General features: G+C 39.2%; 1 protein-coding gene across 2 annotated transcripts in view; it reads right to left on the bottom strand.

Moving 5' to 3' along the window:
- LOC149165070 (putative receptor-like protein kinase At1g80640) overlaps positions 1–17,476 on the bottom strand; it is a 57,695-nt gene extending 40,219 nt beyond the window's left edge. Inside the window, exons 1-5 of one of the 2 annotated variants that reach the window (XM_089432231.1) lie at positions 17,149–17,476; positions 15,817–16,044; positions 15,220–15,470; positions 14,968–15,100; positions 14,676–14,739 (exon numbers count right to left, since the gene is read on the bottom strand). In XM_089432231.1, the coding sequence (XP_089288357.1) occupies positions 14,676–14,739; positions 14,968–15,100; positions 15,220–15,456 (434 nt within the window). In that variant the 5' untranslated portion in view covers positions 15,457–15,470; positions 15,817–16,044; positions 17,149–17,476. The other variant, XM_089432230.1, reaches the window with a different exon arrangement.
- Between the last annotated feature and the right edge of the window lie 1,228 nt (positions 17,477–18,704).

Raw genomic sequence — 18,704 nt, 5'->3', positions numbered from 1 at the left:
TAACGATCTCATGAATGACGACAAGTAGAGAATAGGAGCAGAATTATCTGTCATCTCGACATCAGGGGGAGGGATCATAATGGGTGTTGTAGAGACCTCCTGTTCTGGTGTAGAAGTGGGACCAGAATCCGCAGGTAAAGGAGAAGTGGACTCATTACGAGCGGCCTCTAATTCGCGAAGCACTTGAAGTGTATCACGAAAATCTTTGAGACGGGGACAATGATGGGAATAGTGGCCATAGTTATCACACAAATCGCAAGGGTGGTTTGTGCGCAATGATCGGATTTTCGTAGTTGACTCAGGGAAGGTGACATGCACCTCAGGAAGGTTGGAATTAGGGAAGGCATCAGTGACCACATCCTTAACATGAGGAAGTTCAGGACAGTTATTGGTGGCGTGACCGACAACATCACACAAAGTGCAAGGAGGAAGAGGCTTTGGTGGCTTAGGGGGAGTTGGAGTTGTTGGGGGAGCCTTGTCTTGAGTTCCCTTCTTTCGGATTTCCCCCCCTTGCAAATGCTTTCGCAACAGGACTAGGCCCCTGTTGAGGTTGCTGAGGTACTAAAGCAAAGGTAGGGGTAGGAACAACTGGTTGGACTGGGGTCAAAGCGGTGTAAGGTTTCAATTGATTAGGTGGAGTGTTTGCGGGGGGGATCAATGTACCAGACTGGGATCCCTAAGGTAATATTGGGTAGACTCAACATAGCCATAACCAAAAGGATAGTGGCCTAGAGGAACTACTCCACAATGGTTAAGGCCTAGGGGAACGGTTCCAGGCGGAAATGGATTAGGAGAGATACTAGGAGAAGGAAGTGATCCTTGAGGAGTTGTACCGACAAGCGGAGTTAAGTCAGGCACAACAGGTTGTGAAGGTGCGGACTGTTGTGAAGGCATAGTGGCCCGTTTGTGGGTGGCCCGCGATGCTTGGAGCATGCAAACACTCGATGAGCTAGGCTCAGAAGGATTAGGCGGGGGGCCATAGTAAGCACCAAGTAAAGAGGAATCTTTATAGACTCCTGGAGAAACAGAGACAGTCTTATTGTCATCCACGAAAGAAATGTTGGTCTGAGGTGAAGTCTAGGCTTTTGGATCATAATACGTCAATTGATCTATTGTGACGATCTTTCCATTATGGGGAAAGCACATCTTGCGATGAACCGTCGATGCGACAGCTGACATGGCATAAGTATAGATACGACCCAAAAGGATGTTATAGTCTAAGGGAGCATCAATGACTTCGATATCAATACAGATGATCTTGCCAGCAACTGTGACTGGGCAGTTGCGGTATAAGCCAAGGGGCTGTGAAGGATGACTGTCCCATGCACACAAAGTGATGGTGGATGGGGATAGGTCAGGGGAACCAAGTTGTTTCCAAACATTGGCGGCCATCACACAAGTGGATGCACCTTCGTCAATGATACACTGTTGGACAGTGGCGTTTCGAATGGAGACTGGAATTTGGAAAGCAACAGATGAAGGTAAGGGAGGGTTATCTGACTTGTCAACATGAAAGACAATCATTTGATCATCTTGAGGATCCACGACGCCTAGAGAAGATAGTAGATATTTTCATTGTGATGGGCACATCTGGAGAACTTCCAGCGTTGACATGGCAGTAGGAGACTGTACCAAGTCATCTACTATGCTATATGTATGGGCGACTTTGGTAGAAGCAACATTTCAACGTAACAGACCTTTGGGGATCTTGGGTATGACCTCAACCTTAGGTTGAGGGATCTGTAAGGTACCATTGGGTGACGATAGAGGCTCGGTAGACCCTTTGGGTTGGGACTCAGTCGCAGACTTAGCAGGTGTCTTTTCATATTAGCGCGATCAAGTCTAGAGGTTGACTTGTTCGATATTTACCTCATCAGAATTCATCATGAGAATCTGATAATCACATTGACCAGAGGTGGTGGAGTTGCTGCTTGACCTTGTGTAGATTGAGTAGCTATGTACCCTTGTTGAGGAAAAGGATTGGTAAGCATGGCCGGTTAGGATGAAGCAGGAAGAGGAGGAGGAGAGATGGGCTGCGAGCCTCGAAAAGTTGCTTGAGCTTCCCATGCTTGTTGCATTTGAGGTAAAAGAGGACACTCATGGGTCTAATGACCATAGACTCCGCAACAAGCACAAGGTTTGTTTATATGAAGATTCTTGTTCTGCTTGGACTAACTGCCCTGTTGCTGGGTTGCGGGATTAGGTTGAGTACCCTGAGGGGCATTGAGTGAAGGACCCTGGTTGCCTTGATTACCTTGAGACTGTTGGTTCCTATTACACTTCCCCTTTTTCTTGGGATTGGGGGGTTGGGTCCACTTTGTTGAGCATATACTTGTCCTTGTGGAGGAGGTGGTTGCTGCAATGGAGGGGGAACATGCATGGGGGGCTGAGGCATTGGTGCCGAAGGGGTTGGAGCGCTAGGTTGTGCATACGGACAATAGGGAGATGGGGCAAATTGGTATAAGGAGGAGCAACAGTTGGCCTTGGCATCTGTTGATGCGAAGGAGGATATGCATATGGTGTGCTAGGACCTGGATAAGGATTGTCATGAGGAGGATTAGGGGAGGGATAATTGTACATGGGACTGGTCCCTCTCTGAGGTTGACCATAACTCATCTGAGGTGGAGCATATGGCTGAGGGTGTGATATAATTCCAACTATGCCATCAGCGGCATGAGATGCCCCTAGCGCATTAGCAGCACCAGGCCGAGGCAAATCGGGGATGACAGTGTAAACATAACCTGACTGGGCATAAATCAAATCAAATTTGAGAGCTATTTGGAGTGCTTCTTCCTCGGATTGAGGAAAGTGTGATGCGACATCTTTTGCAAATGGGGGCCAGCAACAATCTAAGAAACCAATCCATGTAGACTCGGTCTTCGAAGTCAGGAGCTCTACAGATACTCCTCCTTCTACGCCATTCCTGAACATGGTTGGAAAGGCGGGTGGCAGAAGTTTGACGGAATGAAGTCAAAAGTTCGGTACCAGTATCATAACGGAGAGGTAACTGAAAATATGAAAGAAATGTTGTGGCAAGAGTCGCTAAAGTGGAATGGGTTTCCCTGCTTTGGTCTACATACCACTTCAAGCAGCTCCAGCGTGCGTTGGAACTACCGAAGACGAATGGATTCTTCAGTAATGGAGTTGGATGAACACCACATATGGAAGGAGCGAACATGATTAGTTGGGTCTTCTCCAAGATTACCTTCAAACTTTGGGATGTCTGAAGGGAGTTTCGTGGGCATTGTTGGCCATGCAAGATCGTGGAGAAGAGATCATTGATATGTTGGTCAAAATCTGGGAGACTTAAACCAACAACAAGAGGAAGTAAGGGAGTAGGAGTGACCACATCAATTGGGGTTCCACTAGTGGGGGCACCCTGGTTAGCACCTGGGTTACCGCCCTAGGTTCCTGCACCCGCATTGGTGCCTAACATGATGGCAATATGGGGTTGAGAAGACACGGAATCAGAGGATGAACGAGATGAATCAACAGAATCAAAATCAGAATCAGAATGATGACTCGATGGAGGATTGGGAGGATGAACTCAAACTCGACGGGGAGGAGTAATATGGCCTAACGGGAATTGAAGATGAAGCCCTCGAATTCAACACAACAAATGCCTTGGAGGCACTATGGTGTCTAGACTAAAGAGAGATGATAGGAATAAAAGAGCAACAAACAAAAAACAAACACCTAGTGCAGTGGTGCCAAGTGTAAACTAACTATTTAATGATGTTACTCTAATACAAGAAAACACATCTTATCAAAGAAAAATACCTCTAGCCTATAGGTGATCTAAATCCTCAAACAATCCTAGATCTATTGTTTCAGATGGCCTTCCAAAGAACTTCTTACTTGACGGAATCTCATCCCTGCAAGCAGAGTTGTCCAAAGAAAGGTGGGGTAGAGGACCAACTGCTTCCCACAGCCAGTCCTATAAGGTGTTTTCCTAAGATTGGTCACTACGGTTACCTTTGTCCCACGGGGGTGGTCGAGTCTTGAGCTTCTTAGTAGTCAGCCACTCACAGAATTCCCTGCCACGGGTTGGGTAGCCCCGAGGAGAACTGCTCACACGATGACCTAGCCTAACCCCCTCTGAATCAGGTTTCTAACGCACTCTGGCTTTGACTGTGGGATGGTGAAGGATTTTAAGCTCCCTAATATGTCAACTTCTATGTCTCAATGAAAAGTGACTGATGGGTGTTATTGGAAGCCTATCCCACCGACCCTACACCTACACTACAAATATTGTTTGGCCCTGATGCCCAAGTGGGCTTAATCTATGTGTGTTGATTTATTAAGGTGTAGTGTTTCAAGTCTTGGCTTGGCGGTGTTAACCAAGCTCATGTTCGCTTAAGGTGTGAGTGTGTGAAAATGATGTGTCAATTGGACGAGTTAATTAAGCATGTTTCATGATGCCATATGCTGTTGAAAGTAAAATGTTGAAATATCGTAAATGAATCTGAAAATGACAGGACAATAAACAACCAATCAAGCACACAACACCCCACTCACAAGGGCTACTAAGCAGCTAAGCAAGAGAAGGCAAAACAAGCAACTCAAAGACACAAAGAAGAGGCCAAAAAGATCTAATATCAAGGGACTGGGATCTAAAGGATTTAATCTGGTGGAAATGGTGCAGACAAATAGCAAAAATCAGAGGCGAAAAATGCTGCAAAAGACAGGTATGAAGCTCTAAGACCTAGGATGCTCAAGGGGATCCTAAGGGGGAAAAGGCAAACCCAAACTCTAAAGGGAGAAAAAGTAAAATAAACCTATCCAATGGATCTCAAAAGTAATGGATCAGATCTGAAAAACTGTGGTTGAAAATGTTGAAAACCCTTGATTCCTCATTCAGCAAATATTTTCCTAATAATGTGGAGGTATACTCTAAACCCTAGGGGGTTATTTCCTTCGTCAAAGACACAAATCAAGTGGATCTAGGCCTAAGGGAGACTGACAAACAAATATGAAGAACCCAAACCAGTCTGCAGACAGCACTCTCAGCAAATATGTAAAAAATTTGAATTTTTTTAGAAAAGGTACAATACGCAGGTACTGACCTGTTTTTGAGGAAAACACAGTTTTTCAGCCAAAAAATGTGCTCTGCAACTCACTTATGAGGTTAAAAAGTGAGCTCTATTCCCGATAGTCTCAGTCGGCAGATCTCGCACAGATTTTGTCGTCTCTTGCTCGGCTGGTACCTGTGACCTGCGAGAAAGACCAGAAACCCAACAAAATCCAAAAATTTGACAAAATAGGGTTTAATACTATAAATAGAAATTGAGAGAAAAAATAGTTGAATAAAACCCTGAAATTTTCTGAAACTTCAATCACCCAAGAACGTTGTTATTACACCAGTGGAGTCGCCATTTGTTGGACGACAAATGTGTAACTAAAGACCTAGTGGAGTCGCCATTTGTTAGTGTGAAAATTCTTGGAAGGTGTACCAAAAATACTTCAGTTAAGTCACTAGGTGACAAGTGACCCTAACAACAAGTTGATGGTTAATGTTGTCTTAGATCTAAAACACAAATAGAAAACCTATAGTAAAAGAAGATATAACCCAAAACAAAAAGCAGCAATATAAAGAATCCAATATAATAACCCAATTGAAAAAACAATTTTAAATGAATTAATCTTTTGTTGATAACACCTAGTGAAGGAGATCTGCAGATTGATCTGTAAGTCCCCTCCGTGGGATGGGTCCTTTGATATCCTTGATGCTTCTGAAAATTGATCTTTTCTCTCAATGTGAAAAACCCAAACAAAAGTGAAGAACTCAAAGTGGGAGCTCAAGAAAAATGGCGATAATTATGATCATGGTCATGAATGAATGAAAACCCTCCTTTATATAGCAAAGTATGGAGTTAATCTCGAAAATGGAGAATAATAAAATATTATTAACCAAATTCAAATCTAACTACTTGAAATACTTTATTATATTTATTGGAGAGGAAAAAGGAATTTAAAATGGTTAAATACCTTTATTTAGAAATAATTAACAAATAAAATGATTTATTAATTATTTCGCAAGAAACAATAACGGTGTGAAATCAAAATAACTATTAAATAGTGATTTAATAATTATTCTAATAACAGAAATAAGGAAATTCAAATAAATAATGATTTTTTTAAATATTCCTAAGGGATTTAGTCAAATGTGACAAGAAATAATTATTAAATAATAATCATTCTTAGAGAAAATTAAATAAATAATGATTTATCTAATTATTCTCATGGGGTTTTTTTATTTAAATCAGAAAATAATTTAATAAATAGTGATTTAATAATTATTCTAATAACAGAAATAAGGAAATTCAAATAAATAATGATTTATTTAAATATTCCTAGGGGATTTAGTCAAATGTGACAGGGAATAATTATTAAATAATGATTTAATAATCATTCGTAGAGAAAATTAAATAAATAATGATTTATCTAATTATTCTCATGGGTTTCTTTTATTTAAATCAGAAAATAATTTAATAAAAGTGGTTTAATAAATTATTTTCCACAGTGAAAGTGATTTTACTAAGGTAAAATTAAATCTACATGGTGTATTTCGATCCACCTAGTTAGAAATGGTTAGGTGATCATTTTTTGGTGATAACACTTGGTATGGATTATTGAATATAGGGCTGCTTGGAGCGAAAGCGGAAGCGTGAAGCAGGAGCGGGGAGCAACATTTTCAAAAGCTCCTAGGTCGAGAGTAAATTAGGAGTGAATTTTTATTTAATGTATATTTTTATATATTTTGAAGCATTTATGTCAACAAAAGCATGTAGAATGATGAATTAGATATAAAAAGCATAAAAACATGGATTAAACCATATAACATCAATTATCTAGAAGTTATAATCTTCATCAAACACGTCCACAAATCAGTAACATACAACATATCGAGGTCTCATGATTCATTAATCTTAAAGTTTCAAGCTTTCAAAATTCAATATATAACATTTGTCATCATTGATCACTAATGTTGTACTTGTAACTATTACCATTACCAAGTAACTAAATTATAAAAAAGAATATATAACATGAAATGAAATGTTTCAACTTTCAACTTTCACGAAGCATCATATTCATAATTCGTTACCAATGAGTTATAATTGCCAACTTCAAACTTCAAACTTAAATTGTCATATATTGTTTACAAAAAATATCATATTAAATGTGAAAGAGTCAACAATAATAAAAAATACTAGAAACTAGAAAAAACAAGTAAATCTATTATCTACTGCTTCCTCTCGTCATGAGAAATTTCTAATTTATTTTCTCGTGGTCTATTGAGAGTCTCCTCCCACATAGTCAGATGACCATGTCCAAAACCCGAACCAAAAGGCACATGACCTTGACGTGAGGATGTAGATGGAGGTGATGGCAGCAAAGCTTGTGGAACTCGTGCACTGCTAGTGGATGATGGGGGTGGCATGGTTGTTGTTGTTACTTCATCATCATCTTTCAAAATTTATGTTTCCAATTCTTCTAGATGTATAGCTCCATCCTCCAAATTATCTTCCTCTAGGTTGTTGTCCCAAGTCATATATGATGTATTAGCACAAGCCCACTCACAATAATATGTCAACAACCTCAAGTTGTAGTGCACCAAAACCAAGCTTTCTACCTGGTTTTCATTGAGGTAGTTTCCTCTCACATTATGGATGAAGTTATAGGTGCTCCAACACCTTTCTACAGAAGAAGTATTTAAAACCTGTGAAAGCACTTTTTTTGCCAATCTTACCAAAATTCCATCATCGCCATACATATCCCACCATGTGATAGCATCCAAACTGTCCCTATCGTCTATTGCATGCAAAGAACCAAACATTCCAGTGCTATTGAAGTATTTGCCTAATTTTCCACGCAATCTAACACACTCCTCCCTGTCAGGGACCAGCTTTTCTAATGATGTCATATACCCATTTTGTACCTCTGAATCTGTATGGGGTTTTCTCCTAACCACACCCCCAAGTGCAGGTTTTCCCAACCAAGATGAAGAGTAGTATTTTCGCATAAGGATATATGCCAAGGCATGTAGTCGAACATTACATTTATCCCACTGTGCACACACAAAATTGTAAATAATATCACACAAGTTGGGATCTTTTGGCTAAATAATATCTTTTATTTGCCCCAATAGGTTATCCATCTGCTCATACACCTCCCCAATCATTGGTGAATCTGTATCTACCAAACACATCATGTTATAAATGGGCTTGGTGTATTGCAAAACTTCCCTCACACATCCCCAAAACAAACCGTCAAGAGCGGTCTCCTCCACCTCTACAAAACCTTCCCTATCAAGTGCGATTGGAGCCCTGTCCTTTAATACCTGTCAATGTTGACTTGATACCATGCTAGCCAATGACTCTCTTACCTTCAAAAGGCGCCTGAAGGTGAGGTAATATCTAGAAAATCTAGTCTTCCCAAGCTTCAACAACTCCAACCTTGAGTGACTACGGAAAAGCCCATGGGCATTACTATGCTTGGTAATAAATTTTATCATTCTCTTGCCTCTCTTATATAAATCACCAATCCATATATTGAGGTTCTTTGTTCTTAATAATATCATGCATCAAAAGGTTCATTGTGTGAACCAAACACCCAGACCAAAATATGTTGGGGTATTTATCCTCAATGATTGTTCCCGCTACCTTATAATTAGAAGCATTATCAGTGATGACTTGGATGACATTGTATGGCCAAATACTTTCAATTGTTTGAAGTAATGGTTATGCAATGTTGATGGCAGCCTTGAACCTTTCTGAGTAATCAAGAGCTCAAAGGAAGATTGCACCACTAGCAGACACACCAAGAACACTTATCAATGGCTTGCCTTTTACATTTGTCCAACCATCAAATACAATGGATACCCCATAGTCATTCCAAGAATTTGTCAATTTACCCAAAGCATGTGTTATTTTGGCTTTTTCATGATCAAGTCCCATGGTTCTAGCCCTGTCATACCCAAGGCTCTTGTATCCTTTAGGGGCATCATTGATGGCACCAACCATTTCATGCCAATAAGGTGAGCGAAGAACATTGAATGGTATCCCACATGCATAGAGAAACCGGAAAATTTTTGCATCCACATCATCCCTACACCCTTGATCAAGGAAATTTGATATGGTTTTATGCCTTAAAGGGATGTTTGTGCCTATGCCTTCATATCCACTACCATGGGTGGATGTTGATGGAGTTCTTAGTCTATGTGATTGTGGGCTAGTGGTGTCATGTTCAAAGTCACCCTTTGATCTTTTAGATTTGTATTGGGCTTCCTCCTCTTCCCTTATGTATTTGGTTCTTTGTTGTTGTGACACACTTCCACAAGTTTTGATTCCTATTTGTTTATTTCCATCCCATGCCATTTTCCCACAAAGATGCTTTTTGGCATGGGTGTATGAACCTATGAAAGTGATTTTGCAATGGGGGCATGTAAATTTAGTGGTTCCACCCCCTTTCCCTCTTGAAAGCCTAGTAACATATTTCCACAAGGGGGTTTGGTCTACTTTGGTTTTTTTTCCCTCATCATCTCCACTCTCATTATCCTCCTCCTCTTCCTCTTGGTACTCCTCCTCTCCAGGGTTTCCAAATCCACCACTACCCACTTCTTCATCCTCTTCATCACTCCTTCTGCTCCCCAACACCATCATAACAAAAAAGGAACCAACATCAAGAGAATGCCAAGCCATATAGCCATGATGTTTGGTGGAGTTATAGTTTCTTGCCTGCAATAAAATGGAGGGATGGGAATGGAAAAGAGCGAAGGTAACACCTTTCATTCAACAATGAACATATAAAAAACACAAATTCTATCGCTAAATGGAAAAACAAAAAGAATGGGATTAGAGTCTAGACCCTACCTCTTTGGCTCCCCAATGCTGCCTTCAATCCCAAGCACCAATCTCCCTTGCAAGCTCTTCAAACAACCCTCTCAATCTTCCTTTCACTCACCTCCTCAACTCAAGCTCCAATAGCACTCTCAATCATGCAAATGATGGATTGTGGGAGGGGAGGAGGCCTTTATTCTTTTGGCCCCTCCCCTCCCTCTAAAAAAGAAAACCAGGTGCGCAATTTTTCAACAGGGAATGAATTTTGGCACACGGGAGCGGTCGAGAGTGAGCAATCCCCGACCACTCCCAATTTAAAAAATAGCTCCGAGAGTGAACGAGAGTGGTCAAGGAGTAATCGCTCCCTGACCGCTCCTTCTTTCACTCCCGAAAAGGCAGGGAGCAAATTTTTTTTAAGGAAGTGTGCTCCTGAGGTCGCTCTAGATCCGCTCCCAAGCAGATGCAGGGGGGTGCTTTCCCACAGCCATGATCCATACATTAGTACCTAAAGACATAATGTAGGTTCCCATTCTTATTTTCCAAAAAGCATAGTTTGTTCCATTAAACTAAGGAGGCTTGCCTAAAGATCTAAGATTGGCCATGTTCACTGTGATCAACCTTCCAGTGATTAATTGTTCTTGAATGGACTTGCTTTGTTACCAATTGTTAGAATTATGATTGCACTGAGAAAGGGGGTGAATCAATGTGATGGCCAATTTAACCAATTTATACCATTTCACAAATTAACATAACTGAAAGCATAACAGAGCATCAATAAAATCAATCATCACATCAATACACATGAACACCAAATATGTGTGGAAACACTTGTGTGAGGAAACCACAAATCTTCTTCCTTTCTTCAATCTTTGATTATATCAATATGCAGGCCCCAACCTGTTGGAGGAACCAACCCCCAAAATCAATTTCCAGGCACCAACCCCCAAAAATGTGCAAGCACCAACTTGTTGTAGGCACCAACTTGATTGAGGCACCAATATTTGATAGAGGCACCCACCTCCTTCACCAAAAAATTGTGGACCACTTTTCACAATCTTTCAAACTAGATCCATAAGCTCAAAACATAATAAATACTCCTTACAAATCTTATCATATCAATGTAATCTCAACCTATTCTGCAATCATCAACAGCAACATCTTATTCATTTCTTGTACCAAGGCTAAACCTGTTCATAAGCCCTAGACCATTTTGACAATAACAAAAGAGATATAGCCGCTTGCCCTCAAAAACTTGTCTACATGACTTTTCATGGCCCCCATTCAGACTACAAAAATTTCTTTCCATTTGCCCCTTTTCAATAATCAATTTGGGCCTCAAAAAGACCCACAAAACATTATAAAAATTAATAGTTCAACAAAAAGCACCTTTCTGATCCGCAATCTATAGAATGCACTTTTCCGGTGCACATTCAACAAAATGTACCTCACAGATTCAACTCATGTTCAACAGAATGCACTTCCAAGTCCAAAAAGAAATTTCAGCAAGCCCGACAGGACTCGAACCCATGACATCCCGTGGCGGAATTAGACTCAATACCAACTCCGCTATTGTGTTCCTTGTTTATGCCATTCGTCAAAAATTATTTTAACGTCAATCAAACCATATACCGAAACCACAATCAAAACCAAATGCCAATGATAAGCAAAGACTCGACCTCACGACAGAGCCGAAAAGCTTCACACATTTTATCTCGGACCGGAAACCATATGTCGGCGACAAGCCAAGACTCAACCTTGTCATAGAGTTGAAAACCATATCTGCTTTACCACTTCACCACACACTAAATGCTGTGCCTCAAAACGTAAACCATGCAAACGATAAGTCAAGACTCGACCTTATGACAAAGCCAAAAAACCTGCATACATTTTGTCTTAGACCGAAAACCATATGCCAATGACGAGCCATGACTTGACCTCACAATAGAGCCAAAAACCTTCGTGCTTGACCATAGAGCCACACTACCTGTTGTGTTTCAAATCAAATCGTTGCTCTCTATTGCACCACACCTGCACACACACACACACACATGTGCGTGTGTGTGTGTGTGGGTGTGTGGGTGCCCTCGAGTCATTGTTGGGTTCAACGATAATTTGAGTTTGGGGTCGACAATCAAATTTCCATATAACCTACTTTTGGCGCCAAGACCATGACCGGGGTAGCCCCTTGGGCTTGCCCAATTCCTTCATATAATTGTGCCATGTGATGTAGTCCTTAAGGGTCCATGTTCAATCAGATGCTAATGTTACCATGACATCATCATGCCACGTGGTGCCATGAGTCACTCATATTTGGCTCGATTGGCCATCCAAAAATGTTGACTAAACATGCCATGTGGTGCCCCATCATACTGCCACATCATTTTTTCATATTGCCACATCATCATTCATGTGTACGTCCATGTCATCAGCCATGTGTACTTATGCACCAATCTCGTGCTGCCACTTGTCACCAACACTATGCTACCCGTGTGTCCTATTTGGTGTTGGCACCTATGCATCCACATCAAAGGGCCACGTCATCACCCACTTGTGTTGGAGGGTCCACCTGGCATCTACCAAGTGTCATGTTTCTATTGGTTCTACATGGTAGAGGTCAGAAGGGGGGAGGGGGGTGTGGAACCTTCATTAACTATCACACAACTTTGCGCTCCATCTGCCATGTATCAACCACATAACATCTATAACCGTCAGATCCGCCCTAAGTTGTTCGGTGGTCAAGCCCGTTAAACGGTGGACATATCCACATGTCAACAACCGTCGATTGCCCACAAATGCATGGATCCACCCTAAAGCTACATGATCTTTAACAAATTTGGTGTTTTAATTCTTTGCACCATTGGGCACTTTCAAACTGGCCTATCTTCTCATTCCGGAATAGTTTGACCAATTGCAGTATATAGTTGGAAAGCTCTCGAAAAGGACTATCCACTAGACCATCTACATACACATTTGATTGTCATAACTTCAACAAACACTCAATAATATTTCAAGACATCCAAGACATTATAACTCCTTTGACATCAATGACATGACATTGGTTGTCACCAATAACAACACATGACTATGTTGGACCATTGTTATTAGGGAAATGTTTTTTCTTCAGAGTCAAGTACAAGGATTTATTTTTCTCTTGAGTCTTTGCCTTGTCATGATACAATTTTGGTGCTTTTCATTAGGGGAAATTTGGAATCTAAAATGGGCCTCCTAAAGAAAATAATATTTAAAACAGTGGGAGCAATGAATTTTCAAGGGAAAGAAATAAAACTACTTTTTGTTTACTCAAATTTCAAACGTAGGCACTTGTTGATGTGGAATTGGATTCCACATCCTGCAAGTACCAATTTGCATACTTTCCATCGACCCACACTAAGATACATTGAAATACATGAAAAAAATATGTTTCTTGTCACTTTTTCATGTATATCCAATGTGTCTCGCCATGGTTTTATTAAAGTTATGCAGAGTGATACACCCAAAATGTGGAATCTGATTCCACATCCAACAAGTGCCTACATGAAACTTGAGTAACCCTCTAAGGAGATAAATTGAAAATGCAAGAAAAAAATAGTTTTCTTTCTTTCCTTCCAAAACTATTGACCCTTATGGTTGACATGATCATCTTGACTCCCATTGATTCTTTTTAAGTTGATACTAATAGTACATTTTTTGTTCTAGGGTCCATTTTTTAATCTTGACCTCAAAATTCCCCTTTAAATACCAGATGTAGTCTCCAACAATCACCATTCACATTTCCTTTGTGCTTGCAATAATTGCAAAATAGTGTCCTTTTCTTCTCCAACACACTATGTCCTCCTTTTGGCAAATTGAAGTTAGCCTTCTACAACACCTTCCTGCCAAATGCTTTCCTGGTCATGTCATCTTTTACAATGGTCTCCTTTCTTGAAGTGGAATTAGCACTATCAGCACTATTTGGCTTCCTGCAATTATCCTCAGATTCTGCTGATCTAGCTTTTTAACAGGCATCTTCAAGAATGCAGATGTTGAACATCTCTGTCTCTTTTTCAATTGGCATGATCAACACACCAATGAACTTGGTGGCCCAGCTTCACTTCTTTGTTCGTCACTCTGAGTCAAATGGTATGGTTGTTGAAGTCCTAGATGTACGCAGTTGTCACCTTATTGAACTCACCATTTTCTACTGAAACCAAAACATATAAATAAAGGATTAGTATCTATCTCTTCAATGCAATCATTAAGACCCTAAAGAATGAGCAAATTCCAATGATGTCAGGAAGGAAACAGGAAAAGAGAAAATGATATGCTCCTAGAATGGCCAACGAAGAAGAAACAAAGTTGCTAGTCCATTAATGTGTATCAATCATACTTTTATATAAAGGATTTCCACCACTTTAATATAACAAACTAAAACATACTAATAAAAGACTAGTATCACAGTCCTCAATCCATCAATCAATACCCTAAAAAAGGGGAAATTCCAAGCATCTCTAAGAGGAAACAGGAAATGGAAAAGAATATGGTCCTAGAAAGACCAACAAAAGAGAAATAAAGTTATTAACTTTTTAATGTGTCAGTATATACTATAAAGTATTATGATCGGTATAACATCAAAGTATTAATCAGCAATAAAAAATGTTGATTTTGTAAGGCAGCCAGTGTTAGATAGCTAGAGCACCTCATACTGTTGAAACTTCCAAGAATCAACAGAAGACCACAGTTTGTGAATTGTTCTAAATAGAAAGATTAGTCTTCAATCGAAAACAAGGAGATGGAACTCAAGGATGGAACCATTTAACCACGTATTACCCCTCGATTCATTGGTTATAGAAGCTTTACCTGGCCGTATCAAGAGCAATCTTCATACGCAGATGCCATGTAAGTGCAGATCCATGAGATGGACCTGCCAGTGAAACCACATTGACTTGAAGGAATCATTGTAGCATGGATAACTTAGCTCAGTTGTCTGGCTATTAGTGATAATACAAACACAGAAGAAAGAATGAAGAATGAAATTTATTGATCTCTTCGGAGAAGAGGAAGAACTACTTAGTGCATCTCCTGTGGCTCAAGCATATATAAAGCTGCAAGCATACAACTTGGGGCTCACTACATAAATGAGGAGACTTACCGTGTAAGTGTGCTTCCAAAGAACCGTTTTGCATAAGCTCGTATACTAGCAGCCTTCTCTTCCCATGGACACAGAAACCCAACAAAGACACGAGGTTTGGATGCCTGATTTTGCTCATTAGTTCAACTTCACTCTGCAACATGCATATATGTAAATGCAATTCACTGTCCTAAATGTCACAAAACCTCTTCCAGGTACATGCTTCAAACCAACGCAGGCAGATTCAAAGACTTGGAATCTTGATATTCATACCTGAAATTCATAGTCTGCCTGTTTTCTGTTTTCATCTAGCATCTTGACCGCAACACAAAAATCATCAGGGAACTGAGCTCTGTATACAGAACCAAAGCCTCCCTGCCCAAGGAGGTTATAGCTACTAAAATTATTTGTAGCTGCTTGTAAAACAGAATACTCTATAGCAGATGCGCATCCCTTCCTTTTACCAGTTCTGAAAGAGCTGAAACGAGTAAGCAAGGGGCCAAGTGACATTCCATTATTGGCATCTGCACATAAGTAAAATGCAATTTGGTTAAAGAAAATTTTGAGTTTAAATTTAATTTGCAATAAGGATCATAAAGAGGCTATGAGAAGAATGCCAGTCTCTATAACGGGTTTTCTTCCCCAAAATTCTTGTTTATGATGCTTAGGTTAAAAGACATTCCCTTCTCCATAGCAAACTTTTACAGTATATGTAAAACCAACAAAGAACATATTTCGGCATAGATATAAGCATCTTGTGGAAAGATTAGATTCATTTTCCCGATTGAAAGTTTAGTATTCTGAGAAGAATATCGAATAGTAACTTGTTCAAACATTGACAGAAAGCGGTTCCATGAATTAGTACCCAACCTGAGTCATCAATATCTGACTGTTTTCGTAATGCTGGAGGTTGAGATGATGGAAGAACTGGACATAAACGACTCCTGGACACCCATGTACAAGTCCAATATGTGAAAAGGATGATGATGGCCCCTAAAATGAGGAGCACAAGAGCAATGGCCACAATGATCAGAACTTTGAGATGTTGAATTTCATGTCTTGTGGACTTCAGGGGCTTTGTTTGCTGTAGGGTTGTTGCTGAAATCACAATAGTTAAATCAACAAAAACCATAGTCAATACTCCTCATACAAAACCCAGGTTTTGAGCTGCAAGCACCAAATATGCAAAGTGCAGATCTCTAACAAAGTCACATTGCTAGATATAAGTCGGAGTACTCCTCTCTACATTATCCAACATTCACTTAAACATGAAAAAATAGAGTTGGCAGTACACTCACACATTGTAGCCACAGGAGCCACGGACTTAGCTGCTTTGAGAAAAGATTGGCTTGGGCTTGGGCCTGGGCTTATACATTCACTGAAACATGCGAAAATAGATTTGGCAGTACACTTACAGATTGAAGCCATAGGAGCCACGGACATACCTGGTTTGAAAAAAGATGGGCTTGGGCTTGGGCTTGTGCTTGTAAATGTTCTTATGGAAGGAGCCACGGACATACCTGGTTTGAAAAAAGATGGGCTTGGGCTTGTGCTTGTAAATGTTCTTATGGAAGGAGCAGATGAATGATGAATCGATGGAAGGACTGAAGGACCAGGCACCATACTGAGACTTGAATATGGAGGATGATGTGGACTCTGTGATTTGGGAGAATGCATTGGTGCATATGATGGAGAATGTGGCTTTCCTCTTTGAGGAAGATGGTATTTTCCTCCCGACCTTTCGGCAATGGCATGCTTGAACTCTCCAAAGACAAAAACCCCAACAATCAAAACAACCAACAATACTGATTTTTCCATCATGTGTCAACTAATTCAGGCAGAACTGCTCATAAATTGTACTCAAACAGATGCAAAAACAAGTTTGCAGGCAGCCATCCTTATTGTATCTCTTGTAAGCCCACACTAACCATATCCTATAAGTACCCATCCACTGCAACAACCATATTTTCTGCCAAAATCAAACGTAATACAATCGCAACAATCAAAATTCAATACTAAACACAAATTTTGGAAGCTGGCCCTAGAGTGGCATTTTCATCTATACTCAACCTAAAAACCATTCATAAAATTCTCGGCACAGAAACCATTCATAAAATTCTCCAGAGTTGTATCAGAAATTAACTGTGCACTCTTCTCATAGGATTTTCTACAAAGCAATCATGCGCAGAAATATCCCAATACCAGTGCCAAAGAAACGACATTTTGAGGACACGAGAGTCAATAACAGGATAACCAAGTACAGCTGCAGAATGTACTAATGTGCATGCAACATTGGCATATCCACTGTTTGAGATTTGAGTACTAGTACTGCCACTCAAGCACTGGCCTCATTTCCCAGGTCACGAATCATCCAGCAACCTCCTCTGAACCCATGTCAGCCGATCATTGCAAATTACTCGTCTAATTGAGTTCAGTGTAGCCTGCAAATTTGAAAAAATTACTGGACAGCGTCTCGAAAAGTGCCGTTCCAGTTTCACTTTTAACCAGTCGATATTAGTCAGCTAGTTTCGGAAGTCATACCACCTCGTGTTTGTACAAGTTCAAATCTTTTTTATCCCATTTGTTTTTAGTAAATCATTTCTGGGATATTTAATTGCTGCTGAAATTATAATTTTTAGAGTTGTATTTAGTGTGATATTTAAAAAAATAATTTTATGGGTTGTTTCTTTTAATTTTTTTAAAATTTGGTAGGAATTTAATGAAATAAATTTGATGGGTAATTTTTGCACAATTTAAGTGTCCAAGGGTTTTTTCAGGGCGCTGAATCATACATATAATTAAAAAACCAGTTTAAATAACACAAATCAAGATTTCAAGTCAAATTTTTCTGACAGCAAAAAGTCTAAAAAATCTCACTAAAAACAACTCTAGAATTTTTTATTATTAATTTAATTTAATTTAAAAAATAAAAACTAATAAACTCAAATTACAAGATTTTAAATTTTTTTTAAGCTTAATATGTTAATTTAAAAATAAAATATTTAAATTATATTTTGAATTTTTTTTTTTAATTTCAAATTAAAATTAATTTTTTTAGTGTTTTTATTTTTTAAGATTTAATTTAATTATTTTATGTTTTAAGTTTTTATTAGAATTTCATCCTATAATTTTAGTAGAATGGTGATTATTCATTATTTAAAATGTATTTTTAAATGTACAGATAGATTTGGAAAAATATTTAAAACATTTAATACAAATTATATATCTCAAACTTATTTTTACAATATATCTCATTAAAATTAAAGCAAAATCTACTCTTCATATATATATATATATATATAATTAATTTCAATTTTCTTATAAATTTTACTAAAATTCAAAATATTTTATCATAAATACTAGGAGTCGTCTTTAGTGATTTTTTTGGAAGTTTTTGTCCACGTGCAACTGCACCGAAACAACTTCACGAACACAACATACAAGACATGAAGAGAAGCGAAATCGGTGAACAGGATTAAACAGAGCATACAAGACATGAAGAGAAGCGAAATCCCGGATCTAACGCAAAAGCCCCAACCCCGGTGGACTCATCAGATGAATGAAGCAGATCTTCAAATATAATTTTGTTTATATGTCAGATAATATTTATTGTTTTAACTTGAATTCTATAGTAGATAAAACTTCCAATGTAGCTTAGATGGTCATGAAAACTTTATTTAAATTTTGGACATAATTCGAAGCAAACAAGTGGTCAACAGACCTAGTTTCCTAGACCTGGTTTCCTCGCAACAAGTTGA

Source organism: Pinus tabuliformis, chromosome 5_1 (genome assembly GCF_031772625.1).
Source record: "Pinus tabuliformis cultivar Carrire ecotype Pingquan chromosome 5_1, CPIR1, whole genome shotgun sequence".
In the NCBI taxonomy this organism is placed as follows: domain Eukaryota; kingdom Viridiplantae; phylum Streptophyta; class Pinopsida; order Pinales; family Pinaceae; genus Pinus; species Pinus tabuliformis.
The sequence above is the reverse complement of the archived record's forward strand: the minus strand, read 5'-3'. Positions and strand labels throughout refer to the sequence as shown.